This window comes from Phaseolus vulgaris, chromosome 6 (genome assembly GCF_051622355.1).
Source record: "Phaseolus vulgaris cultivar YP4 chromosome 6, ASM5162235v1, whole genome shotgun sequence".
NCBI classification, from domain to species: Eukaryota; Viridiplantae; Streptophyta; class Magnoliopsida; order Fabales; family Fabaceae; genus Phaseolus; species Phaseolus vulgaris.
Genome location: NC_143503.1, coordinates 34,212,586 through 34,240,348, shown reverse-complemented (window position 1 = coordinate 34,240,348; position 27,763 = coordinate 34,212,586). Strand labels below are relative to the sequence as shown.

Genomic DNA, 27,763 nt, shown 5'->3' with positions numbered 1-27,763 from the left:
TTAGTTGTTCGTGGTTATGGGAGTTCTCTATTTTACATGCACACTTCTTAGGCCCAAGGGATAATAGAGGGAGGAAGTGCACAAGGTCTGGCTATCATAACACTAAATAATCCTGATGAAAAAAAGTGCAAGTTACGACTATGTTGTTTCAAGCCTGGTGAATTGCTGTTTGAGGACAATTTCTGAAGCATTTATCTCCTCTATGCGCTATTAAACACAGAATCTTTAAAGCAGAAGAGGAAAATCAATACAAATGTGACTACTCTCACGGTGTTTGGCATGATCACACAAAAAAATGGGTTAGAAACGGGTGAGACAAAAAGGCAAATTGCTTTAACTTTTTCATCCAAAGTCTTGTTCCACTGGACAGGATTCTCACATATAGACTTACTGAGTACTTATCATGTCCACGATGTAAATTCGTTGGAACATGTTTTGAGAACTACGATAAGTAACATTTTTTATACTGGAGTATCCTTCAAATACTCCAATTTATTCATTGTCGATGGAAAGATATATATTCCATGCTCTTTATATGAAACTTTAACCAGTAGAGCAGTGATATATATTCATTCACGAGTTTTTTTAATACAATTGTGACCATAATGAAGTTGATCTATATGAAAAATTATGCGTAATTAATACTTTTGTTTTGTTATACGCAGTTTGATAAGATCACTCTGGTTGAGAAATTTCTGACAATAATATTAGAAATATTCTTATGTTACAATTAAGATTATTCCAACATTTTCTTTCACCCCCAACGAGGATTTACAGTTCAAAGAACTAAAGTAAACTTCACAACCAAAGAGACAGACATTATATACATAACAAGATGTATCTGACGAGAAAACAACTTCATGATCATTATCTCAGGATGTTGCGGGTTCAGCCCCATCGTGTAGAGCGCAACAAATTGTAGCTTTATGATGTCCTTGGTAAACTTTAATATCTTCACCAGTTGACATAGACCAGAGTCTAGCAGTTGTATCAGAGGAAGCTGCAACGAAAATATGTGGATTAAGTAGATGGAACGAAAATCTGATATATTCTATCATTAATAAATTCTAAGATCGGATATGTTTAATTGACTAGCACAATAAGCGATGACGAAAGGACTCTATTTTGCAGGTGATGGGGGAAACGTTATCATTTTCAATTTTCAAAAGCAGATTACTAAACAGTCACTACGTAGTTAAAACTAGTAACGACCTGGACAGGTCACTCAAATGTATAGGCGACAGAAATGTTTCAACACCAATAATTTATACAAAATGCTTCCTTTTCATTTTTTACCTTCTACAAAATAACACAAATATCTAGTTGCTGAATACTAATAACAAAAATGGAAAAATATCGAAAAATTACTTAGTACCTGTAATAAGATAGGCACCATCAACAGAGAAGACACAGTCCCACACCCAGCGTTGATGACCTGGTAAGCACAGATAACCTCACTTAATGAAAAAGAAGTTTTGAAAACTGAGAAAGCACTTGATTATCACAAGACTTCATGAATTACCTATAAGAGTTTTTTCTAGTGTAAAACCATCAACATTCCATATTTTCACAGTATGATCAGAAGATGCAGTTGCCAAGTACCTAAAAGAATAACACCATCAAAGAAATATTAAAATCCAACAGAAGCTACGAGATACATCAATACTTATTGACACAGAAATTATCAGTACTGGGGATGGAACGCTGAATTGGACCCTCATCCAGTCAAGGTTACATATATATAATAAAATGCTTATACCTAGAGACAAACATCCAGTCGACAGTTTTAGACAAATTTTAGAGAACCAGCAAGGTGCAGTGTTAAATGTTAGGTCCTTCCAATTTAAACTTGCATATTACTAGCTTAAACAAGTATAGAGATTTAAATACTATTAGACCACTTGCATATTGAATAAGCAAGTGCAGAGGTGACCTTCAAGGAAACGGACCATGAATATGATTTAGAACAAAAGGTAGCTTCACCGTACTTTCTTAGCTACAGAACAAAAGCACACAGGAGAAGAATTTTAATTAAAAGGGTAACAGTCTGCCAAAGCTTATAAGTTAGGTGAACATGTACACACATGTATGTTGAAAGAGCTCACGCTCAACTTCAGCATTTAGTTTTCATAAAAAAGAGAACCAGTAATTCAGTTTTTCTAAACAGACCATTAACATTTTATCATTTTTGTAAATACTTTACAATTCAATTACTGACTTTAATAAGATGGTGAGGAATAAAAAAATGTAAAATATGAGCATAGCAATTTATAACCTGTGGGGTTCACAGAATTCGGGTGATAAAAGACATTTGAGGATGTATCCCTTGTGTGCTTGTAGCTTGTGAAGAGGCTCAAAGTTTGTCATTGTCTGCACAAAAACATACTCCACCCGGTCAAATAGGTAAATTTTGATAGCAGGGTAATATCGTTCTGATATTTTTGTGAAGGCACAACCTGAGTTCCTCGCAACAAGCGCCACACATAACATGTCCCATGATTATTTGCTGCAACTACCAAGCTCCCATCCCACATTACCGTTAAAGAGCGTACAGCTGTATCCACCTCTGGCACCTACATTACTTCCACAGGTTGAAAATAATGTTTCATCCATAGTATTTATCAAAAGGTGAGTGAAAAAGAGAGAAGAAGCACTGACTTTTAGGAATAAGAACTATATACTAAGCATAAGGAGTTGGAGAAAGACATTTCTCCAAAAGGAAAAAAATATCAAAAAATCTGTACACCATTTAATTAGTGCAGAAAGAACCCTTGGGTGAAGCATGACAATTGAGTGAAGCATGGAGTGCTTATGCATGGTGTATGCCTAGAGAGTAACAACGTTTAAAGTTTGTATACAGTTCATTCCTGTATATATTATTTCGAATCTTCTTCATGGAAAGGGAATATTTTTAATCTTGTTCTACAATGATATCCATATACAACAAAAAAAGGTCATAACTTGTACCAATTCACAACTGCATGAATTTGCTGTCAAATCCCACACACGGATATTGCCATTTTGGTCACCAGATATTAGTTCCGTCTGTTAGATCACAAAGAAAAAAAAGGATCGATGAGAACCACAAAAGAAGAACCCAAGAGAACAGCAGTCTGATGTATCTGGATATAGCAGAATTATTATTGAAGAAACATTATCAATGACCTATTCTTCAACAGAAATGCAATGAAACATAAGCAAGGACTTATTATTGAAAGTATGTCAGAATCCAGATCTAAACATCAATCACTAAATCAAATGGTTATATGAACCCATAAAAGAGACAAGTAGTTAAATGGTGTAAAATAAAATATGAAAAATCTAAAGCAGGTATGCTGTAACATCAACTCTGTCCAAGTTATTAATAATCTGATTAATGTATTAATTATTTCATTATTACTTGTTATATCTTCTAACTTATTGTACTCTGTTAATGAATAATGTAACTTGGAAGCCAGGGATAAATTGTATAGCCACCAAAAAGTGGTGAAACATAACCTGATTTGGGTGTAGCACAACAGTGTTTACAGCTGCACGACTTTCATATTCCCTTTGACAACCTGGCGCCCTGAATTTTTGTTATCATATAAGAAATGATTGTCAAGAAAGAATTTAAGGACACAAGTCATTACAAACATATTATATGACGTGCTGTATATCTACTTCACCTCAAATCCCAGATCTTAACAGTTCCATCCTCTGAACCAGAATACATCCAATTACCATCACATTGAAACCCAACTGCCATAACATTATTGGTATGTGAATCATAGCTCATTACCTGCCACAAAATCAGGAACATAAGTTGTTTGAAACCAAAAAAGAAATGATTTGCATGAAAGTAAGTAAATCTGTTGAAAAAGACAAACCGGTTGGGGACTATTTGAGTTAACATCAAACAATCGTATGTGAGGATTACCAGCTGCAGCCAAGTAGCGTTTATCAGGAGTTATCTCCAGCCGGTTTACTTGCTGTACAAATAAGATATGGAAAAATAAGTTCATGAGTTATGGAACTTAAGCATTCCAAGAACGAAAAGACATTCTTCTTCATAAATTAGTAGCACGTAAGGACAACCATCGAACATTAGGTATACAGAGTAGCACTGAAACAGTAAACATAAGAGGCACAGTACATTTAACAGCAGAATGTTCACTTAAAGAGGGAACAACAGAAAGTTTATGCAAGTTTAACATTGGTCTCAAATTTCATAGAAACGTTTAGAAATGATGTGTCTCATCGTGCAGTGTTTTGAAAAATACTGGTTATTAGATTTGATCTTATAAACCTACAAATGATACAAGTTTTGAAGTACCATTAACAAAATGAAAAAAGGGGAAGGAGAAGAATGAAGGCAAACCGAATCAGGATATTGAATGGTGCGGTAGCAGCGGCCACTCTTAGCCTCCCAAAAACGAATGCTGTGATCATAGCTCGCAGTTGCAAGTATTACGGTTGGTTGGCTCATTCTACAGTACAACTCTTTTTCTTTCTCTTTCAACCAACATTTAACTATTAAACAAAAATCGAAATAATATGTGATTTGATTGATAAAAACAACTATTCTATGAATGAAAATAAAGAAAAGTAATTAAAATACGATGAGATGTTGCTAGAAACAACGGAGTGAGTGAAAATAACCCCAAATAGACTATAACAAGAATAACCTAATTGAATACGGAACAGAGTCGGAAAAGAGACCAACCTCATGAGATCGCCGCCTCGCGGAGTTTCCGCCGTCGCCGCCGACGTCTACGGTGGTAGTAGGAGCGCGCCGCACTAGTCAATTTCCCACTTCATTTTGGTTTCCCTACAGCAAAAGCACCCCGTTGTTTAGTGCAAGGAACCAGTGAGAGAGCTGTTTACGATTTTACCCTTCTTCTTCTTGGTTGGGCCTTCAGATACTTGCCCATATTCAAATGTAGGAAAGTTCTTCCTACACAATGGAAAATAATACGTTCAGGATGAATAAATTCAGAAACAAAAATCAAAATCTTCATTCTAAATAAAAAAAAATGTTCTGAAAAAAAAATCAGAAATATATTTTGGAAAAGAAGGTTCGAAATATATTTTTAGATGTACCAATTTTATTTAAGAAGCATTTTTCTCTTTTCATACTAAAATTAGGTGCAGGAAGTAATTGCTCCAAACATAAGCGTAACAAGTTATTTTCGATTTTAAATTAATTAATCAATATTTAATTTTTCCTAGTTTTTATTTTTTCTCCAATAATAAAGTTTTATTTTTGTCATGTTTTGTATTTTCATTTTAATATATCTCTACTAGAGCCTCGCGAGACTTGATATATGGTTGGTATTTTTTATCGATTGAAAATGTAAGGAGTTTACAATAATTTACACATTCTTTTGAACTGGGTGAGCTATATTTTCTCGATTATGTTTGATATTGAGACACTTGAAAAATAAAGCACTGAGTTATTGTTTTTCCTTAAAATTTCAATTTGACTTGAAATTTTTTTATATGTACATAATAGAATTGAAAAAATAAGTAGTGTAAAATTAGATATTGAGTGAAATTTTGTATGTACCTTGGAGATTCTACAAAGATTAAGATATTTTATAGTATATAAGTGAGTGCAAACCTCACCTTATAAATCAATTTTATGAGGTTGAGTTAGGTTTAAAGTTCATTCTTTACTATGGTATAAGAGTCATTTTGAGTCTATCATAACAAATGTTTGTTGGGTTTATCAAATCACCTGTTATTTGACCGTTATCGGATCATCTATAATATATTATCTCATGCACAAGGTATCACTCTCAACCTGAGAATGGTAGGTTGGAAATCTTACATCGACTAGAGATTAAAACATTTATAAGCCAGGATATTTTGCTAGTTGTGCAAACCAAATAGAATCATGACTTTGAGTTATACCTAATCTGAAACAGCAGATTTATTTAGAATCATGACTAAGTTCTTTAAAATTTGTATTGTAACTAGCATATTCAACTAAAGAAAATAGAAATTATAGTTCTACTATCATAATGATTTATTTATGTACAAATCACATAAATTAATATTTGTACTTTGTGTTGTAAATAAACATAATTTTTTTTTTATTTGACAAAAAAACAAGACTTTTGTACAGATTTTCCTCTGCATACAGGTTCTCCTCTGCATACAGGTTCTCCTGTATAAGAACCTGTATAAATGTTCTTCTTTATAAAAAAAAAGTCCAGACAAATCAATTTAATATTTTATTGAATTGATTTTATTATGAATTAAAAAAAATTGTATTATTATTTATTATTTATTATTTTATGAATTTTATTGTTAAGTCGGTTTTATGAGGTTAAGTTAAGTTTAAAGTTCACATCTTAGATCCCAATACTAAATAGATAAAAGAATTAATCGAATATTTCATAATATATAAGTAGTGTAAAGTAAGTTGATTTTATGAGGTTGGATTAGACTTAAAGTTCACTACTTAATATATACACTATCTCAATTCTAAATAGATAAAAAAAATTAATCCAATAAATCTTAAATTAGATTAACATACTAGTTTAGTGCAATTGAAAAAATTAAATTACTATTTTTTTGGACTAACTTTAATTTATTTTTATAGCTTTAATTTAAATCACTATTTTTTTCAGTGTTATTTTATCTATCTAGTAAGATCTATTTTACCATGTTTAACTTCCAAGAGAACAAGTTTATGTAAAATTTTAAATCAAATATTCTTACAACATAGAGACTTAATATATAATTGAATCAATAATCAATTTGATATTTTTAACGTTGCACACGATTATGGTTCAGAAATATAATTATTCATTTTCATAATTATTAAAAATAATTCCACAAAAACTTATTATTGCAGATATAAATTAATTTTTCAATTGTTAAATAACAATTAAAAAATGAAAAATAGTTAAAAAATCATGCAATTCTAAAATATATTTTATTTTTTAAAATTGTTTTATTTATTTCCTCAAATTCAGTCAAATCTATCAGAACATGATTGAGTTTTAAAATTCTAAGTTCTTCTCCTTTAGACATAAACGGTCCGAGTGACTTGCATGTGGTTACCTTATCTTATCGTTTCTTCCAAGTAGTGTAGTATCAATTTTATAATTTGGTTTTCTATTATATATTTATTGGATATTTTTATGAATATTCTCGAACCTACACAACCATTAAAAAATTCTTTTTTTCCATAGACTATGAAAAATTAAAATAAAACTTCTCATCAATTAAAATCAACTTAAGTAGAAACTAATTATAAAAAAATGTTAACTTTTACAATTTTTAACTCTTAATTCATAATCCAATTTTTTTACAAGTTTTTATAGATAAATTTATTTAAACAAAACATAAGTCGTTAAACTTAGATTTTGAAAAACAAGATTAGAAAAAAAAAACAATAACTTAGTCTCACGGGGCCAAATAGCACACGGATCAACCATAAGCTTCTATACATTATTTAAGTAAATAAATATTTACTATTATTTAAGTAAATATAAACTTAAAAGCTTTGGAGAAAGTGTTAGGCAACTCATGAACATGCATATAAAAATGCGACTTGGTGGCAGAGGTTCTATGGATCACACGATTCTCTGTGAACATACACTGTCAACTGTTGTATTTGAGGCTGCGCCTCTTGTTCCTTGGTTTCTTCAGCTTCTTGGACTAACTTTATCACACGATTCTTCATTTCGATGCTCTTACCCCATAGAACAATGTATAATCCAATAATCACTAAGATGGATCCCATCACACTAAACAACCAGGTCAATGAAAATTAAATTAGGATCAGGTCTACTTTTTCTTTATGCTTGTTAAGATATGAATTTAAGTAGAATGCAAGTCTAAATATTTTCTGTTTATAGACATGTGGTAATCACACACTTCTCAACAATTTATCTGTAATAGATAACTTTAGTTACTATAGATTTATAAAGGTAAACAAATTCACCTTCCAAGATGGAGCTGTTCGTGCAAGACAGGGATATCAATCATTGCTGCTATTATCTGAACTAGAGGACTGAATGCTGCAGTAAAGACAGGACCCCTCTTCTTCACACACCATGACATTCCCACAAAACACAAACCTGATCCTACCACCCCCTGTAGACAAATTGTTTACACTTTGTTAACCAAGTCGTAAATAGAGCTCTTCCCTCTACCGTTTTCAGTTTTCATTATTAGTATTAGATGCTTTTATCTTTTCTCTATTTTAACACAACAACTCAAATCAGGAAACAGCATCACGCAAAGCGAGACATAGCCTAAGAATTTGCCACACCTTTTCCAAACCACGAGAGAAAGGATTTGATTCTCTAAAGTAAAGTTAAAATAAATAACTTATTTGTTGTATAGTAATTTCTATCCTATTTTCTTTTAATCGATTTTATCTCGAATGTACTGCCACACGGGCACTTTATCTCATGACTTGAAAAAGTTAACTTACAGAAAATAGAAAAGCAATTATTTGCATCTTTCCCTTGAGAACCCAAATGGAGAAGTTGTGGTCAGTGCAAAAGCAAATAACAGCTGCTTGAACGGCTCCAAAGAAGCTCATGATGGCTGTGCTAGAATACTGGCATGGATATCTCTTGCTTATTTTTGACTGTAAAATATACCAAGAAGACCAAAACATAGTCCCCATAACCATGGCTATCACACCAATAGTCCATCTCCCCGTTGTGTTTGTAGAATATGGCTTCTCTGCAGAACTCTTGGTCATAGAAGCTGCGGATTCGTGGTGAGAAAAATGAAACAGTGGCTTTCCTTTGTAAAGTGTCAACATCAATGCACCACCTATGCACACCAATGAACCAAGAATCTTAGCTCTCCCACTCTTGCATTTGATTTTCACAGTCTCTAATCTGTAAGGGATAAAGGGACAAAGGACATGGTTACCCTGCATCAAGTGTGGTAGCTTTCTCCCAAAGAATATAAGAATATATATTTGAATTTTGGTTCATACCCAAAAGGTAACGCCATCATGAATGTGACCACTGGCACCATGTTGATGAAAGCACAAGAGAAGGTAGCAGAAGTATATTGGATCCCCAGAAGGACAAAGTATTGAGTGACTGATGCCCTATAAAAAATGTTGTATTCAGTAAGTGTCTCCCGACAATCATCTAAACCCTAAAACAGAGAATTTGGAAGTTCACGAGGAGAAAAAAAGTGCTAGTGAGAAATGAAATGACAAACAAAAACTTATTTTTATGACTAACCCAACAATGGCACTGCAGAAGAGGTAACATAAAATTCGAAATGTGAGTCTTGGTCTGTCGTTTCTGCAATTAAAACATATGGTCACTCATAGAAAGATATCTAATTTCCCTTCAAGTACACATGGCTTCACTTGAGCATTATCATTCATTCAAGAAAATAAAAAGTACATGGCCATGGTTGTAAGATATCTGGCAAGAGAAATGGGCAAATTACTAGCTTAAAATTCTTGAGGCCAATATGTACAAACAAATTGTTGCTCAGTGGGTAAGTTCAAAATCCTTCATTGATGCAATTTGGTCTATTTTGCTAGTTAACAAAATCATAGCTTTCACCACCCCACAAAACAAGATAGCTAAACTAAATAGAGAAATGGTGTGTACCAACCTTTCCCTAAAGTAGGCGACTGGGGCTATGAAAATGGTAGCAATTGTCAACCGGTATGTGATAAAAACCAAATGGTTCACCCCCTCTTCAAGGACTTTCTTGAGAAGAACATTCACTACCGCAAAAGAAAAATCACTTGCTATCATTACTATAAAAGGTTTCCATTCATCACAAGCGCTCTTCATTTCAGCAATGCAATTCTTCCACAGCTCTTGATGGGGGCAGGCTGAAAACTTCCCTTCCTTATATTTTTTATTTGGCTGATAAGTTGATAGTAGCAATGCCACAGAGAGCTCCATGTGGATTTATTTAAAACAAATATTCCAGAATAAGTGGCAAGAAAGCAAGATTAAATTCTGCAGTCACATTCAATACTTTAAGCAACCAGCTTTGGCAATAGTTTAATATGTACACTATTCCTTTAGTTTTCTTTTGACTGATTCTGTTCAACATCAGGAGTTATTCCAGAATCATGTTAAGGGCTCGTACAAATATTTATAGGTTGATTCATGATCTATGGCCGCATTATTGGCCAAACATATAGGCCACGTGTTTTTTCATTTGTGTCATCTAGGCCAGAAGTTGCTGTGTTTCATTCTGTCTCTCTTCTTTTACCCCATTGGGCAATTGAAGCTTCTGTAATGGGTTGGAGGCATCTTCTGGGTGGGACTGCAGAAGAAATTATGCTTCTCTCACCCTGGTTTACATGGCATCTAATACTTTTCTCTTTTGAAGGAGGGTGAGCAGCAACACCACACCAAATTAATGGAAAGCCAGAACAAATTGTCAAATCTTGTTTCAAATTAATCATTTAAAAGGCAAGAGAATAATTTAGTGGTGACCAAAGCAGGGAAAACATTTAAGGCATGGAAAATTAAGGGTCCAATGAACTAGAACTTCAAATTCTTCAGGTGGCATGGCTTACGAATTAGATTCTCTCTCCCTCTCTGTATATATCTATATACTCATCTCAAATATTGGATGGCTAAGAGATTTTGCCTAAATTTTTGTAAGAAAAAAGGTTTCCAAAGCATTTTATTTTTTGCACAAATACTGCTGAAACAATGTAGAAGTCTTATGAGTCAGAAACTTTTCTTTATATAATATTTTATATAGGACACAAACTTCAGATTACTGATACTGAACTAACTTCAGGTTAGTTGATTTATGTTCTTGGTGATTTGGTTTCAACGTTTGATAAAGTTTTTAAAAGATGAAATGAAGTCTTTTAGGTCTGGTTTAGTGAAAATAATAGGATAAAATATAATAAAATAAAAGATTAAGAATATCAAATAATAATAATAATGTTATTATTTGATAATATTATGTAATATATATGCTATTTTAATTGATTTTTTAAGTAAATTGTATAATATTAGGATATAATATATATATATATATATGGCAATATTACTTTTATTAGAAGTATATACATTTTCTAAAATCAGGTTTTATGTTTTTATTGACTGATCTTTTTTGAAGTTCTAAAAGTAATACTGTTAATCATTTTCAATATTTTTTACTTTTATTCATTATTTAATTTTTAAAATTGTCGAAATTATACAAGTATTAACCAATAGATTAATTATATTAATTGTTGACACACATAAACGCACCCACATTAACAAATAGTTCTCTCCCAGGTTATTTAATAATTTTAAGAAACACTTAGTTGGATTTTTTTTTTCCTTAAAAGAATAGTTAGATATCAGTAGGACGTTAACGCGCTGTTAGGAGAAGACTGTGTTTTTTTTCTTTTGTTTAGTATCAGGGTAATCATCCTCTAAGTGTTTTATGTTTATTTTTATTTTTTTCTGATAAAAAAAAATAATTTTTTTCTTGTTTTAAAATATTTAACAAGTAGACTAAAACATATATAGTATATTTTGATTACTAATTATTTAGATTTTAAAGTTAATAATTAAATATTAATAATTAATTATATATTAATTTAAAAATTATTTATTAATAATATAAATTATTGATAATTTTTTAGTCTCTACAGTAATATTTAATTTAATTAATATAATAATTAATTATTTTTTATTTTTAAATTTAATTTTTATTTAATAATTTTGTGTAGCTTAAGTTTTTTTTATCAATAAAAATAAAATAAAAATAAGATTCATTTAAGGGGTGATCCAACTCTTATACAAACAAAAAAAAAACAACAAGATATCATCTCTCAACAACAAAGTTACCTTCAAATACCTACTCCAAAGTTATCAGCTAAATAACGACAAAACTAAGAAACAACTCGACCGTCCTATAAACAACTTTTAATTGAGTGCATACATCCCAGAGTTTTAAACACCAATCAGAGAAGGAAAAATTCAGTGTAGATACTTTTGAGGAAATCCTAGACCAAACATTTAACTGTGTCAAAGAGAAGATTTCAGAATGATCAACCACACCACCATTAAAAATATATTTATTCGTATGTCTCCAAATCTCACTAAACATTACCCAAAAATTAAATAATTATAAGAGTTTAAGTCATTAAGTTAATAATAAGAGTTTAAGTTATTAAGTTAATAATGAGAGTTGTAACCATTTTCGGAAGTGTTTTTGGACCAAAATTTATGTAGCAAATCTTTAAGGCTGTGTTTGGATCAGCAGATGAAAGGGTATGAGAGCGAAGAAGTTAGAAATCAAGCGTGTTTGCCGCAGATGTGCGAAGAATTGGAAGCGCGGATTTGTGGGATGGTTAATTTTGGGATCCTCTATGGGATGCGATGCGAAGATGGATGGGAAGGGGAGGAAAGTCCATGTAAACAGCAGGTCAAATACTAATTTACCCTCACATTTTCACATTTTGCTATGCACCTGCAGTTTATTTGTCATTGTTGAAGCCTCTGAAATTGAGCATGAAGTAGATTTATTTTTGTATTTTAATAAGTTATATGATGGTTGAATATTTATTTGGGGTAGTCTTTTTTTATACATTAATTAGTTACTGTAATATTTTTTTAATTTTTAAAAATATATTTTTTATTTATGTTATTAATTTTGATTTTGTTTAATATATAATAACATAATTTAAAATAATATAAATTAAATAATCATAAATAATATTAAAACTATCTAAATACATTAATTTAACTAACAAAATTAATTTTAAATTAATAAAATGAAAAATAATATAATTATATTTAAATTTTTAATTTTATTTATTTATTTTTATATTATTTTATTTATAATTATAATTTTACATATTATTTTAATTAACTAAAATATACACAATTTTTTTTTCTTTTTTATATACATAAGGATAAATTTGTAATCTTATAATTTACAACATTAAAAATAATTCAAAATATCTTTACAACAATCACATCACTCACGTATTTCAATAAATTTTCTTACACATTCACTCTAACATACCTCAATCCAAACACTTTCAACTTTCTTCACACTTCCACTCCTCCACACCCTAAACTTTCCACTCCCCGCACCCTCTAATCCAAACAAAGCCTAAGGCCTTACACAATTTTAATTTATTCAAGGTGAAAAAAATGCTAATTTTCTCAGGTAAACATTTAGAGGTTAAAGAATCTACATCCATCAAGTTGCTTGGTTTAAAAATTAGGAGAAAAAAATGAAATAAGCACTCTTCAAGCTCTACACTTTCTTACCATCATTCTCTAATAATTCCCGTAAGAAATGCTACGTCCTATCTTTTCTTTGTTCTTGGTTCATGCTCTTTTTAACATGGTTGAGATGTATTTTTTTCTTTCTGGACAATTGGTTAGGTGTTATTGTACAAGCCAAAACCTACAAGCATGCATAGAATATTTATAGTTTTTTATTTATTTGCTGTTGCTTTATTTTTGGATTAGACTAAGAGATATATAAATTTTTTTATCTAACGAATTAGAACATTCCTTAAATACTTTATTTAATTTAATTTATTTATTATGGCTAAAAAAATATTGAGAATCTCTTGTTTTTTTTTTCTCTCTTGAAATAGTTTATTATTATCTTGTAAAAAGTGTTCGAGAGTTAATATTTTGAAGGTGTTCATTTGTAAGTATAAAACAATTATTTTTGTTTAAGAAAAACTAATATTCTTTTCCTATTCTTCAAGTTTGAAAGGAAATTTGCAGGAGGAAAGAACTGTCGTGATATCTTCATTATAAGATGATATATTCTTTGACTGTCCAAAAGTGCAAATTCCATATATATTATCTTGATGCTGGAACCACCCAATATTTCCATATGCATGCATGGCCTACTTGGCTTGGTGGAGAGGATGTGTCACAGATGATTGATGAAAAATGGTACAAATTCTATTACATTAATTAAGATGTCAACTGTTACTAATTGCCTTTTCCTTCCTCAAGCTTTTCTGCAACACTTTCCATTGAATGCACACTATTCAACGATTCCTTTATTAACTTCCTTTTCAATATTAAGAACTCTTTGTAGAATGAGCACCAGGGTTCTGTGCAACCTGGATTTTCATTCTATAAACATGCATGCACATAAAGCCTCCTTCATTCACTATACATTGTGTCTCTTTACATTTTATCAATCTTAGAACATCCTTAAAATATTTATTTATTATAAAAAAAGTACAAATATTCACCTTCAATATTTAAGTATTATCCATTTCCCTCTACAACCTCGTGATATAAATCTCAGCGAACCAAATCATGATCATTTGGACATGGAAATAGAATAAAGCTTGACCTCTTCAATTATTCCAGTTTTTTTTTTTAATTTCACCCAAGAGACTTTACGAAGGACATGCTATAGTGGAACCAAAGAATTATTGGACAATAAATTTTCCTAAAAATAGGATATATTTGGCATAAAGGAAAGGTATGGTTGGAGAGAGCATATATCATATATTCCTTCAATTTAGAAGAGATATATATTATGTCACTAGGATTTCAATTATAGATTGTTATTATTTGTACTAACTAATATTGGTATAAATTATTTTTAGTTTAATTTATTTTCTCTCTTTTTTAAAAAATAAGTTATTATTTCTTTAAATTAAAGTTCTACAAAACACTCAGCAAAGTCATGGATCCAACTCTACCATATACTTCTAGGGACAGATTTCCCCAAATTAAGAAAACTAATATTGAGAAACCTGTGTGGAATTGTACTATAGAATGTTAATGACTTGAGTAACTGTGTTTTTGTTTTTGTTCTTTTTTTTTTTATGAAATCACGATCATCTTTTATAAAAATTTAATTATATTCAAGCCAGATAGAAGTTTGCAATTCTTTTTTGTTCTTGAAAAAAAAATGTTTGAAGAAGGGCGACAAAGTCACGAAAAGAATGTTAACATTTCTAAGTTTTGCTCAAAAGAAACATTATATATACGACAGTGTAAAGAAATAAAGCATTTGATCAATTTAGTAGCTGGTGTCAACGAATCATTCAATAAAAAAAAATCCAATGGAGCTTACGAATGATTAAAGATAGGCACTGGAATTTTTAATAATTTTTTAATCATTAGTCAACATTTTTAAACTTACAAAAACTTTTTTTTGAAAACATTATAGAAAAACTTATTAAATCAAAAAGTGAGACATATATATAAATTTATATAGTTTTTAATAAGTTTTTGTTGATAATAAAAAATATTAAAAAAAGAAAAATTGTGTTGCCTTTTGTTTGGAGTATTATTCTCTGGCATGATTTGTCACAGATAAATAAAATAATGCCTTACAAAGGAACAATTATGGTTTTATGTTTTAAGGTGAGGAAGAATTAAACACAGCATTCTACTTCTCCACCGAAGAAAATTGCTAAACCTTTGAGCATACAAAAGGGTCTTCTACAATATGAAGTTAAAATTAAAGAATGATTAGTAAATGAAGACATATTAAGAACTGATAACTTAAGATTTCTTTCACAAACAATATTTAACACTAATCAAGCTAGCTCAGAGGGAATATAGAGGAGAGGATCCCAAGAGCCATTATAACTAAACCAACTGTTGTTCTCACATTGCACAAATTGTTGCTGCTCCAATGTCCAAATCCCTTCAGTTGCATCACCAACTAGAGGTAACTGCATGTTCACCATATTCATCATTTGGCCACTTTTGTTGCTACTTGATGACCCTTGATCTGGGCATGCCATATCAATAGTGGACTCGGTTACCCCAGAAAGTGGCCATGCCAAGGTGCCTGCGGATGCAATAAGGCTACTATTATCAGGAACTTGGCTCATAAATTGTGTAGGCCAAGGCAATTCATAAGCCACTTCATTGAACCATGTTGCATCAGGTGGCGTTTGACAAAGTTGATGAGTGTCTACTCTAAAACTTCTTGCTACAGAACCTTCATGATCATGATTTGGGATAACCACGCTATTGGCACAAGTGTTTGATGTTGCTAAAGTGCTTGTAACACCAAGCAAAGGGTTGGCTCCAGTTCCATTCATACTTGAGAGGACAGTCTTATTAGGTGATGATGGTAATAATAAACCTTTCTCCGCAGAACAAATATTCTGAGTTGATCTCGAAACCAAACCAGAATGAACAACAGGGGAAGCAGCACTATTAGTAAGAAATGGAAAGTGAAACTTCCCTTTCTTTCCATCAAACAGTTTGGCCTTAAGTGCACCAAGAAGGCCTTCTGCTTCTTCACCTGGCTCGTTGACATCCTCAAAAGAAAATGGTTCAGAGCAATCAGGCACAAAGGTTGAACCACCACCATCACCACGCTTAGAAGCATCACCAGAAGTTGCTTCAGGCAATTCAAAGTTGGTTCTAGCATTGGCACCTCTCAAGGCTCGAGCAGCATTGTCATATGCCCTTGCTGCATCCTCAGCAGTGTCAAATGTTCCAAGCCAAAGCCTGACCTTCTGCAGAGAGTCTTTGATCTCTGCCACCCATCTCCCTGATGGCCTTTGTCGAACCCCCACAAACCTGTGGTGCCCTCTTGATGATGACTTCTTTCTGCTGCGGTTTCCATCATTCATTGCTCCCATTTCTGCTTCTTTAAAATCTCAAAACATGCCCTTATGTTACCGAACCTTTTGAGCTTCAAGGGAACATGGTTTATAAGCTTCAATAATATGGCAAGCATTTTCATCTCTCTGAAAGGGACAAATAAGAACATGCCAAAAACTGCATGACACATATGCACATAATTTATGTGTATTTTAGAATGCCACCATTGCAGGCCGTGTTGTTGATATCGATACAGTTTTACAAAAGGACGCACCCTTTATCGTTGTTGTAATATTACTAAATTTTAGAGTTTATGTAACTGAACTATTAATCATGCAAAATTATTTTCTTCTTTTCCATCCCTCAACTTAAATAATACTTTGTAGAGAACAATTTTAAAGGAAAAATATGGTCATTAAAAAAATATGATATTTAAAGCTAAAGATATGTTGAGAATGACAGAGATAATTTAAATGCTTATGTTATAATCATCCCTTCACAGTCACGAATGGTGACAATCTGATAATCATATGCAAAGTTGTCCTGTTTTGATTGTATGGCTACGTTAAGAAATGGTTATCTCCTATTCAGGATTTAACTGCACATTTGTGTAAGGCAATAAAATATAAATAAAAGCAAATAAGGACATTTGAATAGCTCCCAATAATCCTCTTGGCTCCAACGTTATCATCTTTAAGAACGAGGATGCATATTAGGTTAGATGTTTCAGTTCAATAAAAAAACAAACGTTTAGGCGTTACTTACAGTTGTAAATCGTGTCTCATTAGATCCATGTCCTTTTCTTTCTTTATCCTTTCCTCCATTACTGTTTCATTTTTTGTCTTTTGGGATAAGATAAGACATAAAAGTGTTTCCATACGTATATACATCAAAGCGAAATACTATAAAATAAGGATCGTATATACATATCTTGATAACTGGCGCAAGGAGGGCAATCTATACACTCCAAAGAATTAAAAATATAACATTCCCTCATCATCATAACAAGCTCACAAATTCCTTTGAGAAGCTTAAAAATATACACAGGAGGTTAAGATTAACTAAAGATTGATATTGGTCTTGTCACTTTATTTTCTTAAGTTTAAATTTTTAAATTATCATTTACTTTTGGACTTTTAATTATCACAGTTTAGGTTAAATACCAAGATAGGTTAGTGAAGTTAAATTTTAATTCATAATAAAAAACACTAGGAGTGACACCTAATTTAATTATCCCAAAAAAATATAGAAAACAATAAATTTTATTCCAAAATGTTTTCTTCCTTTCTAAAAAATTTAGACTGTTTAAATAAGAAATAATGGATAAATAATCTCAACAATATAAAATAATGCATGTCAATGTTCACTAAAATCATTCAACTTGCATCAACCTAAAAATAGTCTCATTAATGTTTAAACAATACCCTTTTTTTTTATCGGCAATAAAAAATAAATAAATGTGAACCACTTCAGGGGTGGTTAAACCCTTATACAAACATAAAATACCTAAGACACTCCATCTCAACACTCACACCGCCAGACTCCTAGAATTACTAAACAATCCTAACTCAACCCACATAAACTGAGCTAAAAAATAATTTAAGAAACCATCGTCATACAGACCAAAGGTTCGAGACACCACTCGGAAAAGGAGAACAAACCAGAGAGAGACTTGGACGTAATCCAAGACCAAGTCTTCACTTGAACCAAAGCAGCCACTTCTAAACCATCGACAACTCCCCCATTAAAGATTACCTTGTTTCTATGCTTCCACAACTCACTTAGCACTGCAATCCAGATCACTCCCCACATCTCACTTGCTAAAGCAGTACCGTAGTTGAAATGAGTTAAGAAAATAGCTCATGGGTGGATGTAGAAAATCCTAATTAATGTTTGTTGAAAAATAATCCTGACTTATATATTCTTATTAACATTGGTCAAAAGCAACCCTGACCTCAACTAAAAATAATATTTGTTGATATTAAGTGAAAAAAAATTGTGTTAAATTATTGATTTTTGAAAAATATATATTGACAAAAAAAAGTCTTGACTTGTGTTATGTGAGAAATAATGTTGATCTATGTAGGTAAAAAATTAATCTTAGTAATGACAACTAATCCATTATAACTTGAAATGAATTAATGTTAAACTATTATAATCTCAATTGATTTAACGACATTTCAACAAAAGCCGAATTAATAATATCCGAATAAAAATAAGTCAAGAATATAAAATAAGAATAAATATGAATTTTTTTAAAAAAAAGAGTATGAAGAATTTTAAACTTTTAGGTAAAAATTTGAAAAAAAAATCTTGTATTTTTTATAATAAATATATTTTAATTTTTTAATATAATTGAATTATCCTTCAAATGTTTTTTTTTTGTCCAAATACGAAGTAAAATGTATACATATTTATAATTTATCTAGTAAAATGTGTACGTATTTAATATTTAATCTTTCAACAAAATGTTGATATTCACAGTAAACTCAAAGTTATGTCCTTATATGATTTTGATTTTTATTGATTCAACCAACATGTTTTTGTTTTTTTTTCAATAAAAAACAATTTGTACTTTATTTTAATTTTAATTTACTTTTAGTCTCTAATTTTATAAATTTGCAATTCTAGTCTTTGTAAAAAATTAATTGCATATTTGATGTTTCATTTTTGCAAATTTAAGCAATTGTGATGTGTGATTATTATGTCATCTAATTTTCGACACAAAATATTACGTAGTTGTACGTTATAGCGATGTATTGTTCATGTCAAATATTATTAATAAAGTTTAACAACAAACTGGATACACTAGCTTTCATTTCATACAATCGATAATAAATTGATGATGAATTAAAATGACTTAATTTTAAAAATAACGTATAATTAAAATTTTATAAAAATTAAAATTGGTCATTCACAAAATTTCAAATAAGTAAAGTGGATTCAATCTTTTGCTTTTTATTGTTTACTAACTTTGGATTGGATTTGAGAAATTCACTGGGCCAAGGGCCCATCAAGGGTTAACCCGTCACCCTCACCAATGCCATACCAATATTCCTTAATTTACACACAAACACTTAACTTCACTCACTACTTTTTTTTCCCTTCCTTACTAATTCTACTGTCTGTGATGTGAATGGCTCTTCGATGACTCTTTCTCTAGGCCACACAGCGAGAACCTCCTCCAACGTTCTACCTTTAACATTGTTCCTGCGACAACTCACACAATTTCCATTGCCACATCAACATGGCCCGTGCTGCGTCTTCTCCGCCACCGAGCTTTGCTCTTTCCATCGGAGACGACCACCGCAAAGAGGAGGAGAGCAAGTGCGCCTACCTTGTGGTAGCTCTCTGTCCTTGTCTCGTTTGCTTCGTGCTTCTCCTAATTGCACTTTCCATCATTCTCGTTGTCAAATTCCATTTCTTTTGCCACACCCCTCTCCACTCCTTGCTTTTCAAAAAAAGCTGCTGATTCCCCATCTGGGGTATTTTTCCGCTTTACCCCTTTCCCCTTTTCATCATGAAAATCCGTTTTTGAACAATCGTATGACATTTGCTAGTGATGCTGATTCTGGGGTTGAGGAAGATTGTGATTGTAGAGGTGTTAGTGGTGAATCTTGTGCAGATCCTGATGAGGTTGATAGGGTATGCAAGGTGATTGATGAATTGTTTGCGTTAGATAGGAACATGGAGGCGGTTCTTGATGAATGTGGGGTTCAATTGTCGCATGATTTGGTTGTGGAGGTGCTGCAAAGGTTTAAGCATGCTAGGAAGCCGGCTTTTCGGTTCTTTTGTTGGGCGGGTAAAAGGCCTGGATTTGTTCATGATTCCAGAACTTATAACCGCATGCTGAGTGTTCTTGGGAGGACTAGACAGTTTGAGACTATGGTGGCATTGCTTGAGGAAATGGGTCAGAAGGGTCTTTTGACAATGGAGACTTTCTCCATTGCTATCAAAGCCTTTGCTGAAGCAAAGCAAAGGAAGAAGGCTGTGGGGATCTTCGATCTGATGAAGAAGCATAGGTTTAAAGTGGGTGTTGATATGATTAATTTCTTGCTTGAAAGTCTTGGCGCTGCAAAACTCGGTAAAGAAGCGGAAGCCCTTTTTGAGAAATTGAGAGATAGATTTACACCCAATTTGCAAACTTACACCATACTTCTCAGTGGTTGGTGCAGGTTGAAAAACTTGCTGGAAGCAGGGAAGGTGTGGAATGAGATGATTGATGGGGGATTTAAGCCGGATATTGTTGCACACAATGTTATGCTTGAAGGGTTGTTGAAGTGTAAGAAGAAGTCTGATGCCATCAAGCTATTTGAAATCATGAAGGCCAAAGGTCCTTCACCAAATGTTCGGAGTTATACAATTATCATACAGGACTTCTGCAAACAAAAGATGACGGGAGAAGCGATAGAATATTTTGATGATATGGTAGATCGAGGGTGCCAACCTGATGTTGCACTTTACACGTGCTTGATCACTGGGTTTGGGAGGCAGAAGAAAATGGACACGGTATACAATCTACTGAAGGAAATGAGGGAAAGAGGTTGTTCACCCGATGGGAGGACCTACAATGCTTTGATAAAACTGATGACTAGCCAGCATATGCCAGATGATGCAGTAAGAATATACAAGAAAATGATTCAAAGTGGCATCGAACCAACCATTCACTCCTACAACATGATAATGAAATCCTATTTTATGACAAAAAATTATGAGATGGGTCAAGTAATTTGGGATGAGATGCATCAGAAGGGGTGCTGTCCTGATGATAATTCCTACGCTGTATTCATTGGTGGGCTTATAAGACAGGACAGGTCTGGTGACGCATGTAGATATTTAGAGGAAATGTTAGGGAAGGGGATGAAAGCTCCTCAACTTGATTATAACAAATTTGCTTCTGATATTTCTAAAACTGGGAATACTGTCATCCTTGAGGAGTTAGCTAGAAAGATGAATTTTGTAGGTAAGTTTGAAGTGTCTAATGTATTAGCTAGTTGGGTTGACACGATGAAGAAAAACGCCAAGAGAAGAGAGCCTACAAAATCTGCTAGTCAGTTTATATGATTGCCTGATTGAATTGAATGTGACCAAGGACCAATGACCTCTCTGGTCCAAGGATATAGCAACACTGAGCTACCAATCTTCTTTGAATTCTAGTTATTGTATGATATTCTTTTCGTCCTTTCCCTCAAAAAAGAAAAAACCCATGTTCTTTATTTTGTAAATTGCTGTTTGTTGTGTTGTATAATGGCATGTATTAGTTTAAATGAAACATCCTGCTGATCCTTGTTAAGTCTTTGTCTATTTGCTGTTTTACATTGCAGTAAGCAACACAATTGATATTTCTGAATATAGAAAATATATAGCTTGCTCTACAGTAATACTGGAGCAAACAGTAGCTGGTTTACCAGATGATGTTTTACATCAGTTCTTTTTGTTGTACTTTTATTCAATGAACCTATGAGTTGATTGGATCTCTTACCTAATTTGTTGTTCTAAAAGTATTATCCAGGATAAAGGTTACAGAAAAATTCTATATCATTGTACAATATTTTTCTATTAATCCTCCTGTTCCCTGAGAAAAAAGTGTTGATTGTATTTTGTTTCCGAAAGACTTAATGTATTTTTATAAATTATTAAAAAAATTAAAAGGGTTTTATGAGCAGATAAAAAATAATTTTACAAATCACATTTAATTTTCTTTTTAAGAAATGTTCTGTATTGGAATTTAATATTAAGAAAAGATTAATTTAAAATAAAGTCTTATTCATTTGAAGAGTATTCTTGAAATAATATAATTAAATGCGATGAAAATAATTAAATGTAGCAGCATTTATGTAACTAAACCAGACTCACCTTTATAGAGGTCCAACAAATTGGGTCTTCCAATACCACTTTCAGACCCAACATATCTATCTATCTATTGAAAATTGGAAAAAGTTGGTTTTGACGTTATGTGGTTAAGGCAACCAAAACAAAAGTACGCTTACAGATTTACCCCTCGTAGTAAATATTTAAAATTTTATTCCAGTCAAATTTAATGCCTTTTTAACTTGTCCATACACTATTCCATTGGTAAATGGTAACAAAATTCAAAATAAAAAATAAAAAATTGAAAGGTGTTAAAAAGGGTATAGAGGAGAATAATGATAATTGAGGATTTTATTTTCATATAGGTAATTTCTTCTATGACATGAGATGAAAAGTCAACCGGTTGTGCAATTGCACAACAATTCTCCTTATGCTTGGATCCTCTCAAATTACCGAACAAGAAACATTTAAACATCGGCAGTACACTTTTCCCAGTATTGTTTTGCCAATCAGCATGCCATGATCTTACCAATACTATACATTTAACAGATTTTTGCTTTATTAAATTTAACTTCTCTATAACAATAGTCATTGAATACAGTGAATACATACAACTGTATGAAAAAAAAGGTTAAAATTGATAAACTTTTATCAATCTATATAACCAACAAATGTTCATTTTGCTCAGTGTAATAGAAATGATATTAATTGTGTCCTCATTTTTCATACATTCCAGTGAAGGGGACAAAAGTGATTGGAAAAAGCCGAATGAGTTGGTCATTTAATTATGTATAACCTTTTTTCTGGTTGGAGAGTCTGATATTTGGTTGGGTGAGCATTGTGGCCTTAAATTTGAAGTACAAAATTTTAAACTTGACATGGACCTACTCCAACAGAAGTTGTCTGTGACCTACAATGATCTTAAAAGCTGAGATGCATTTCCCCTCCTTTGGTCTGAAATTACAATGTGGAATTCCAGAAATTCCTGATGGAAAAAGGTCAAAAAGCTGCTATAGCAAAAAGTTAAACAAAATTTCTCAGATATAAGCAAAATATGTAGTAAAAGAAAAACTGGAATTACAAAACTTCATCATCTAACTGTGGAAGCAACAGTATGAGCCCACCACCTGAGACTATCTTTTATGTCAATTTCATTGTTCAGAGCAGGAATTTTCCAATTCACGAGAGAGTTCTTTTTCTTACTTTTTTCTTGAACCTTCCATGCTTCTGAGAGGTAAGGTCTTTGGACTGCAGACCCATCAGAATCCTCTTCTTCCTCATCACTCTTCCCTAACCTTTGCAAGCCAGGAATGATTGAAGCCAGACTTGAGTCCTTGTCTTCCTCTGAGAAAACAAACCCCAGATCCATGAACCCTTTTAACTCCTCAGATTCAAGGTCTGACAAACTCTTGCTTTGCCTTTTCTTCTTCCTTTCCCTCTTCTTAGGCAACACTTCATGCTGCACCTGTGCTTCTGAGTCTGTGACATCTTTTCCTGAGAGAATGGTTTGGAGCTTTGGTGAGAAAACTGAATCTGGGGAAAGAGAATCATCCTTGAAACATGTCATGGAACTCAACTGGTCGCTCATGGACCTGCTGTGAGTGCTTTGTAAGCGTAAAAGCATTGGTTCTGATGGTTCTTCTTTTATTTGATGATCTGAATTTTCATGAGAATTTGTTGGTGTTGATGAACTTGTGTGTTCCTTCGAAGTTTGATGCCCAAACCAGCATGAATCAAAGAGGTTGAAGACTTCTTCTGCATCCATGATGAATGATGGTAGCTTTGGAAAATCAGCTGAGCCTTTAGAATTGTATTAGCAGAAACTGTCAAGACATGGTAGTAAGATATATTATATAATTATGTTATGTCCTTGAGGACCATTTTACCCTCATTGAACCTTGAAATCACGAGAAGAACTCAACCAATAATTTACACGTTCTAGATTTGAGACATTTTCTAATTAACGTATGATTTGGTTGTTTAATATTCGTATTTCCTAAGGGGAAAACGTTAGCTTTGGACAAAAATGAAAGCGTTTGGAATGGGATGGCTTTGAGAAGAGGCAAAAGCAAAGGTTATTTATGGCAAAATACAGAATTATGAATGATACTAGATAAAGCCAGATATGAGGTTGGCCACTGGTCGATATCAACCACTGTTACCAATCTTTTTCTGTTCTCTTAGATGTTGACATTTTTGGGTCACATCTCTTTCTTGTTGGTTTGGTGATTGCATCAAAGCTTTCATGTGTAAACTAATTGCGTTAGCAGTAGCAATAGCAATAATTCACAGTTGCTTCCAAACTACACAAAATTGAAAGCCTATTACTGTGGTCGGCATTAGATGCAATATTCATGCTAAGTTTCTAGCACTTCACATATTTTAGCCTTTGAAAAAGAAACACTTTTTGACGAAAGGTACCATGCATGTGCCTTTTTTATTCATTCAACAGGTTTTGCCAATTTATTTACTCCATAAACATCATTTTCATTTGATATTTAAAACTGTTTCTGATATTTCACCCACATCTAATATCATGCTCCTTTTTTCGTCTGTGCAGTTAAAATTTGCTCAATTACATATAAAGAACCAGATTGGGATTCACTTCAGGTAGTTATGAATTGATGTTAAATTAAACTTCACGTGATTATAATAATATAACATGCTGCTGTCAAATTATATTATTTAGTTACATCAAGTGTGCTGTACCTAATTGTATAATATATGGCTTTTATATACAGTAACACTCTTCTTTTCATTCTTTTCTGTCTGTTATCTTCTTTAATTTCTTTCATCACTCCACATTCTCTTTATACCAATTACACGTTTTCAATAATATTACTATATTTTTTTGAGTCTATGATTTGTCACAACTACAGAAGCACTAAAATTGAGTTTAATTTGTCAAATTAATTTTGTTCTCTCGTCCAAACATAAAAAACAAGTAATTTGAGTGGATAGGAATGATTTTTGTGATATGGTCGTAAAAACTGAGTGGTCTTTTCTGTAGTTTCTGCGGCTTCAGCCACATAACATATATTCCACAATGAAGTTGTTGGGTCTAGCAGAAAGGAATATTTGGAATATTCTAATAATAAACGTATGTATATTCTACCATGTTTTTGTCACAAATTCAATTATTCAAAGTTGTTAAACGAGGAGGGGATTACTGAGGAGCCTAATTCCCACGTGCATCTCATGCCTTTGTTTCATTTTCTCCATTTGTTTATGCTTTTAATTTTAAGGTATGTTTACTAACTTTTTGTTGAAAAAATAAAACGTATAAGTCTGTCTGTGAATTAAATTATCTTATACATTACTTAAAAATTATCTTTTAGAAAAATTAATATGATTTTTTTATAAATTAATTTTATTTTATAGAAAATTTGTTTAATTTTCTCACTTTTTTTAAATATTTATAAAAAATATTCAAACGAGTCTTTTAAAATCAATTAGGAAGACGGAGTTTCCCTCTCACGTTATTCCTAGCCATATCTCCGCTTCACTATTTTTGGTACGTAGAAAGCCCAAAGTTCCGAATGAAATTTTCATCAAATTTTATTTTCCTTAAAAACATTAGAAAATCCTTATTTAGAAAAATGATCTCAAATAATTAGTTAGATATGTAGAGAGGGGTATATTTTCATACTGTTCATTATAAACCATCATTTAAATTAATTGTATAAATTTAAAAGAAAATTATTTGGGTCCCTAGAATACAAGCACTCAAATCACGAAGATAACTTTCAAAATATAATATTATTAGAGTTGACGAAACTAACTTTAACATAAAATATTTATAAATTTTTTAATAATATAATGTGTAAATACGTTTTAATATTAAAAAAAACCCGAATCTAGTAGTATTAAATATGTTTTAATTTTTTGTAATATGTTAGATTAGAATATACTAATATAATATATCCTTAATGTTTATTTAAGCTCACACTAATTTATATGCTATTGTATGCCTTATAGTGGCCAATAGTAATAATAAATTATTTTTAATTTAAATGTTGAAATTTAAAGAGAACAAATTTTATCATTTATAGTTTTTCTCTCTTACTTTTAATGTAAATATTTTCACACACTTATTTCTTTCATTCACACTCTTCTCCTCATCTCATTTATTCATACTCAACTCCTTTATCCACATTCATCTTCTTCTTTAACAATTTTCTCCTTATTTTTCTCATTCATACTCATTTCATTTATCTACATTCATCTCCCTTATTTACATAACCATGAGTATTTTTTTACACCCATCCCACAACTCTAAATATTATTATTTTAATCATTTTTCACATTATTTAATTAAAAATTTATCTTTTATTATATTTAAAAAAAAAAGTGTATACAACTATCTTGATTATCAAAATATAATTTCTTTATCTACACTCATAAAGAGTTAATATTTTTTATTGACGCGAGATAGACACTAATCATAAACTAGTATCAACTATTTGTTGTTTTCATTATTTTTTTACGGACACTAAGTTCAATTTTGTGAAATTCTCTTTTTCAATATATACTATTTCTTCTACGTAGTTATTAAATTGAAATTCAATATGTCAAATAAAAAGTTATCAATTTATGAACTAAAATAATAATAAATATTTAAGCTTAGAGACTATAACGTTAACATCATACTTAGTAATTAATTTAAGGATTAAAAGAATAATAGATGTGTTACCTACACTACAATAAAATCATGAAATAGAAACCAATTTTTAGAAACCAAAATAATTAGTTACAATAGTAACTAAATTAGAGACCATTTTAAAAACTAAAAAAAAATAGTTTCTAAATTAGTTTCTATTATTATTAAATAGTCTCTAAATTTTTCTACCAAATTTAAAAACTAATTACTATTGTAACTAATTATTTTAGTCTCTTAAAATTAGTTTTTATTTTATGATTTTATTGTAATGATATACACAAACATTAGCTTTAACAATTTTTCTAATGATAAAGAATAAAATGAAATGACAAAAAAACACTCAATTACATAAAAAAAAAACACACAATCTTAAGAAAAATAATATTTTGAAGACTAAAATAACTATTTAATAACTATATTATAATAGTATTAATGAATGAATAATCGATCAGTTTAAAGAAGTTATTAACTGATTATATATTTGAATAAAATTATCTATATATTATTCTTGCTAACGGTATACTGATTTTGGACCCTTAAGATGAAAAAAAAAAACTATTAAATCTTAGGATTTGTTTTTCATTTACTCTATTCTGAAATATCTCAAAATTTCATTATTTAATGATTGATTGTGACATCGTTCCTGGGTAGTGACTAAAAGAAGGAAACCAATTAAATGTATTCTCGCCTTACTATGCATTATCCCCAAAAAAATTTCAAGAAAAAAAACTCTAACGGGTGACTTATTGTTACTACTTGTGACAATGAGATGAGTGGTTTT

General features: G+C 31.4%; 5 protein-coding genes across 7 annotated transcripts; 1 reads left to right on the top strand and 4 right to left on the bottom strand.

Annotated features, from left to right (window-relative positions):
- Positions 1 to 684: 684 nt before the first annotated feature.
- LOC137832474 (target of rapamycin complex subunit LST8) lies at positions 685 to 5,007 on the bottom strand. Its single transcript, XM_068640662.1, has 11 exons — positions 4,706 to 5,007; positions 4,361 to 4,512; positions 3,870 to 3,971; positions 3,669 to 3,781; positions 3,499 to 3,568; positions 2,968 to 3,045; positions 2,457 to 2,573; positions 2,276 to 2,370; positions 1,523 to 1,602; positions 1,376 to 1,435; positions 685 to 1,000 (listed from the first exon to the last, which is right to left on the bottom strand). Exons 2-11 carry the CDS (start codon positions 4,466 to 4,468, stop codon positions 873 to 875), a joined length of 951 nt encoding a protein of 316 aa, XP_068496763.1. The 5' UTR covers positions 4,469 to 4,512; positions 4,706 to 5,007; the 3' UTR covers positions 685 to 872.
- Positions 5,008 to 7,442: 2,435 nt separating this feature from the next.
- LOC137833173 (WAT1-related protein At3g30340) lies at positions 7,443 to 9,945 on the bottom strand. The gene is made up of 6 exons (XM_068641533.1): positions 9,595 to 9,945; positions 9,210 to 9,272; positions 8,954 to 9,070; positions 8,435 to 8,852; positions 7,940 to 8,091; positions 7,443 to 7,742 (listed from the first exon to the last, which is right to left on the bottom strand). Exons 1-6 carry the CDS (start codon positions 9,891 to 9,893, stop codon positions 7,562 to 7,564), a joined length of 1,230 nt encoding a protein of 409 aa, XP_068497634.1. The 5' UTR covers positions 9,894 to 9,945; the 3' UTR covers positions 7,443 to 7,561.
- Positions 9,946 to 15,322: 5,377 nt separating this feature from the next.
- LOC137832472 (uncharacterized) lies at positions 15,323 to 16,751 on the bottom strand. The gene has a single exon (XM_068640661.2). The coding sequence runs from the start codon at positions 16,547 to 16,549 to the stop codon at positions 15,488 to 15,490; it is 1,062 nt and encodes a 353-aa protein (XP_068496762.1). The 5' UTR covers positions 16,550 to 16,751; the 3' UTR covers positions 15,323 to 15,487.
- Positions 16,752 to 19,584: 2,833 nt separating this feature from the next.
- On the top strand, positions 19,585 to 21,804 carry LOC137832465 (pentatricopeptide repeat-containing protein At3g62470, mitochondrial). Its single transcript, XM_068640639.2, has one exon. The coding sequence runs from the start codon at positions 19,659 to 19,661 to the stop codon at positions 21,573 to 21,575; it is 1,917 nt and encodes a 638-aa protein (XP_068496740.2). The 5' UTR covers positions 19,585 to 19,658; the 3' UTR covers positions 21,576 to 21,804.
- Positions 21,805 to 22,859: 1,055 nt separating this feature from the next.
- On the bottom strand, positions 22,860 to 24,369 carry LOC137832464 (uncharacterized). Of its 3 annotated transcripts, none has more exons than XM_068640637.2 (2): positions 23,526 to 24,192; positions 22,860 to 23,307 (listed from the first exon to the last, which is right to left on the bottom strand). In XM_068640637.2, exons 1-2 carry the CDS (start codon positions 24,085 to 24,087, stop codon positions 23,207 to 23,209), a joined length of 663 nt encoding a protein of 220 aa, XP_068496738.1. In that variant the 5' UTR covers positions 24,088 to 24,192; the 3' UTR covers positions 22,860 to 23,206. The 3 variants fall into 3 exon arrangements, with proteins under 3 accessions (XP_068496738.1, XP_068496739.1, XP_068496737.1); XM_068640638.2 differs by having other exon boundaries at positions 23,001 to 23,329; positions 23,526 to 24,190; XM_068640636.2 differs by having other exon boundaries at positions 23,001 to 24,369.
- Between the last annotated feature and the right edge of the window lie 3,394 nt (positions 24,370 to 27,763).

Bases quoted from the DNA above. Each gene is read 5' to 3' on its own strand.
- LOC137832474 (XM_068640662.1), bottom strand. From the start codon at position 4,468: ATGAGCCAACCAACCGTAATACTTGCAACTGCGAGCTATGATCACAGC. The intron at 3,569-3,668 runs GTGAAGTAGATA...ACAAAAATTCAG, and splicing joins GTTAAGATCTGGGATTTGAG to GGCGCCAGGTTGTCAAAGGG. The intron at 1,436-1,522 runs GTAATTCATGAA...TGTGCTTACCAG, and splicing joins ACTAGAAAAAACTCTTATAG to GTCATCAACGCTGGGTGTGG.
- LOC137833173 (XM_068641533.1), bottom strand. From the start codon at position 9,893: ATGGAGCTCTCTGTGGCATTGCTACTATCAACTTATCAGCCAAATAAA. The intron at 8,853-8,953 runs GTATGAACCAAA...TATCCCTTACAG, and splicing joins ATGATGGCGTTACCTTTTGG to ATTAGAGACTGTGAAAATCA. The intron at 7,743-7,939 runs GTGAATTTGTTT...CTGGTTGTTTAG, and splicing joins GAACAGCTCCATCTTGGAAG to TGTGATGGGATCCATCTTAG.
- LOC137832472 (XM_068640661.2), bottom strand. From the start codon at position 16,549: ATGGGAGCAATGAATGATGGAAACCGCAGCAGAAAGAAGTCATCATCA.
- LOC137832465 (XM_068640639.2), top strand. From the start codon at position 19,659: ATGACTCTTTCTCTAGGCCACACAGCGAGAACCTCCTCCAACGTTCTA.
- LOC137832464 (XM_068640636.2), bottom strand. From the start codon at position 24,087: ATGGATGCAGAAGAAGTCTTCAACCTCTTTGATTCATGCTGGTTTGGG.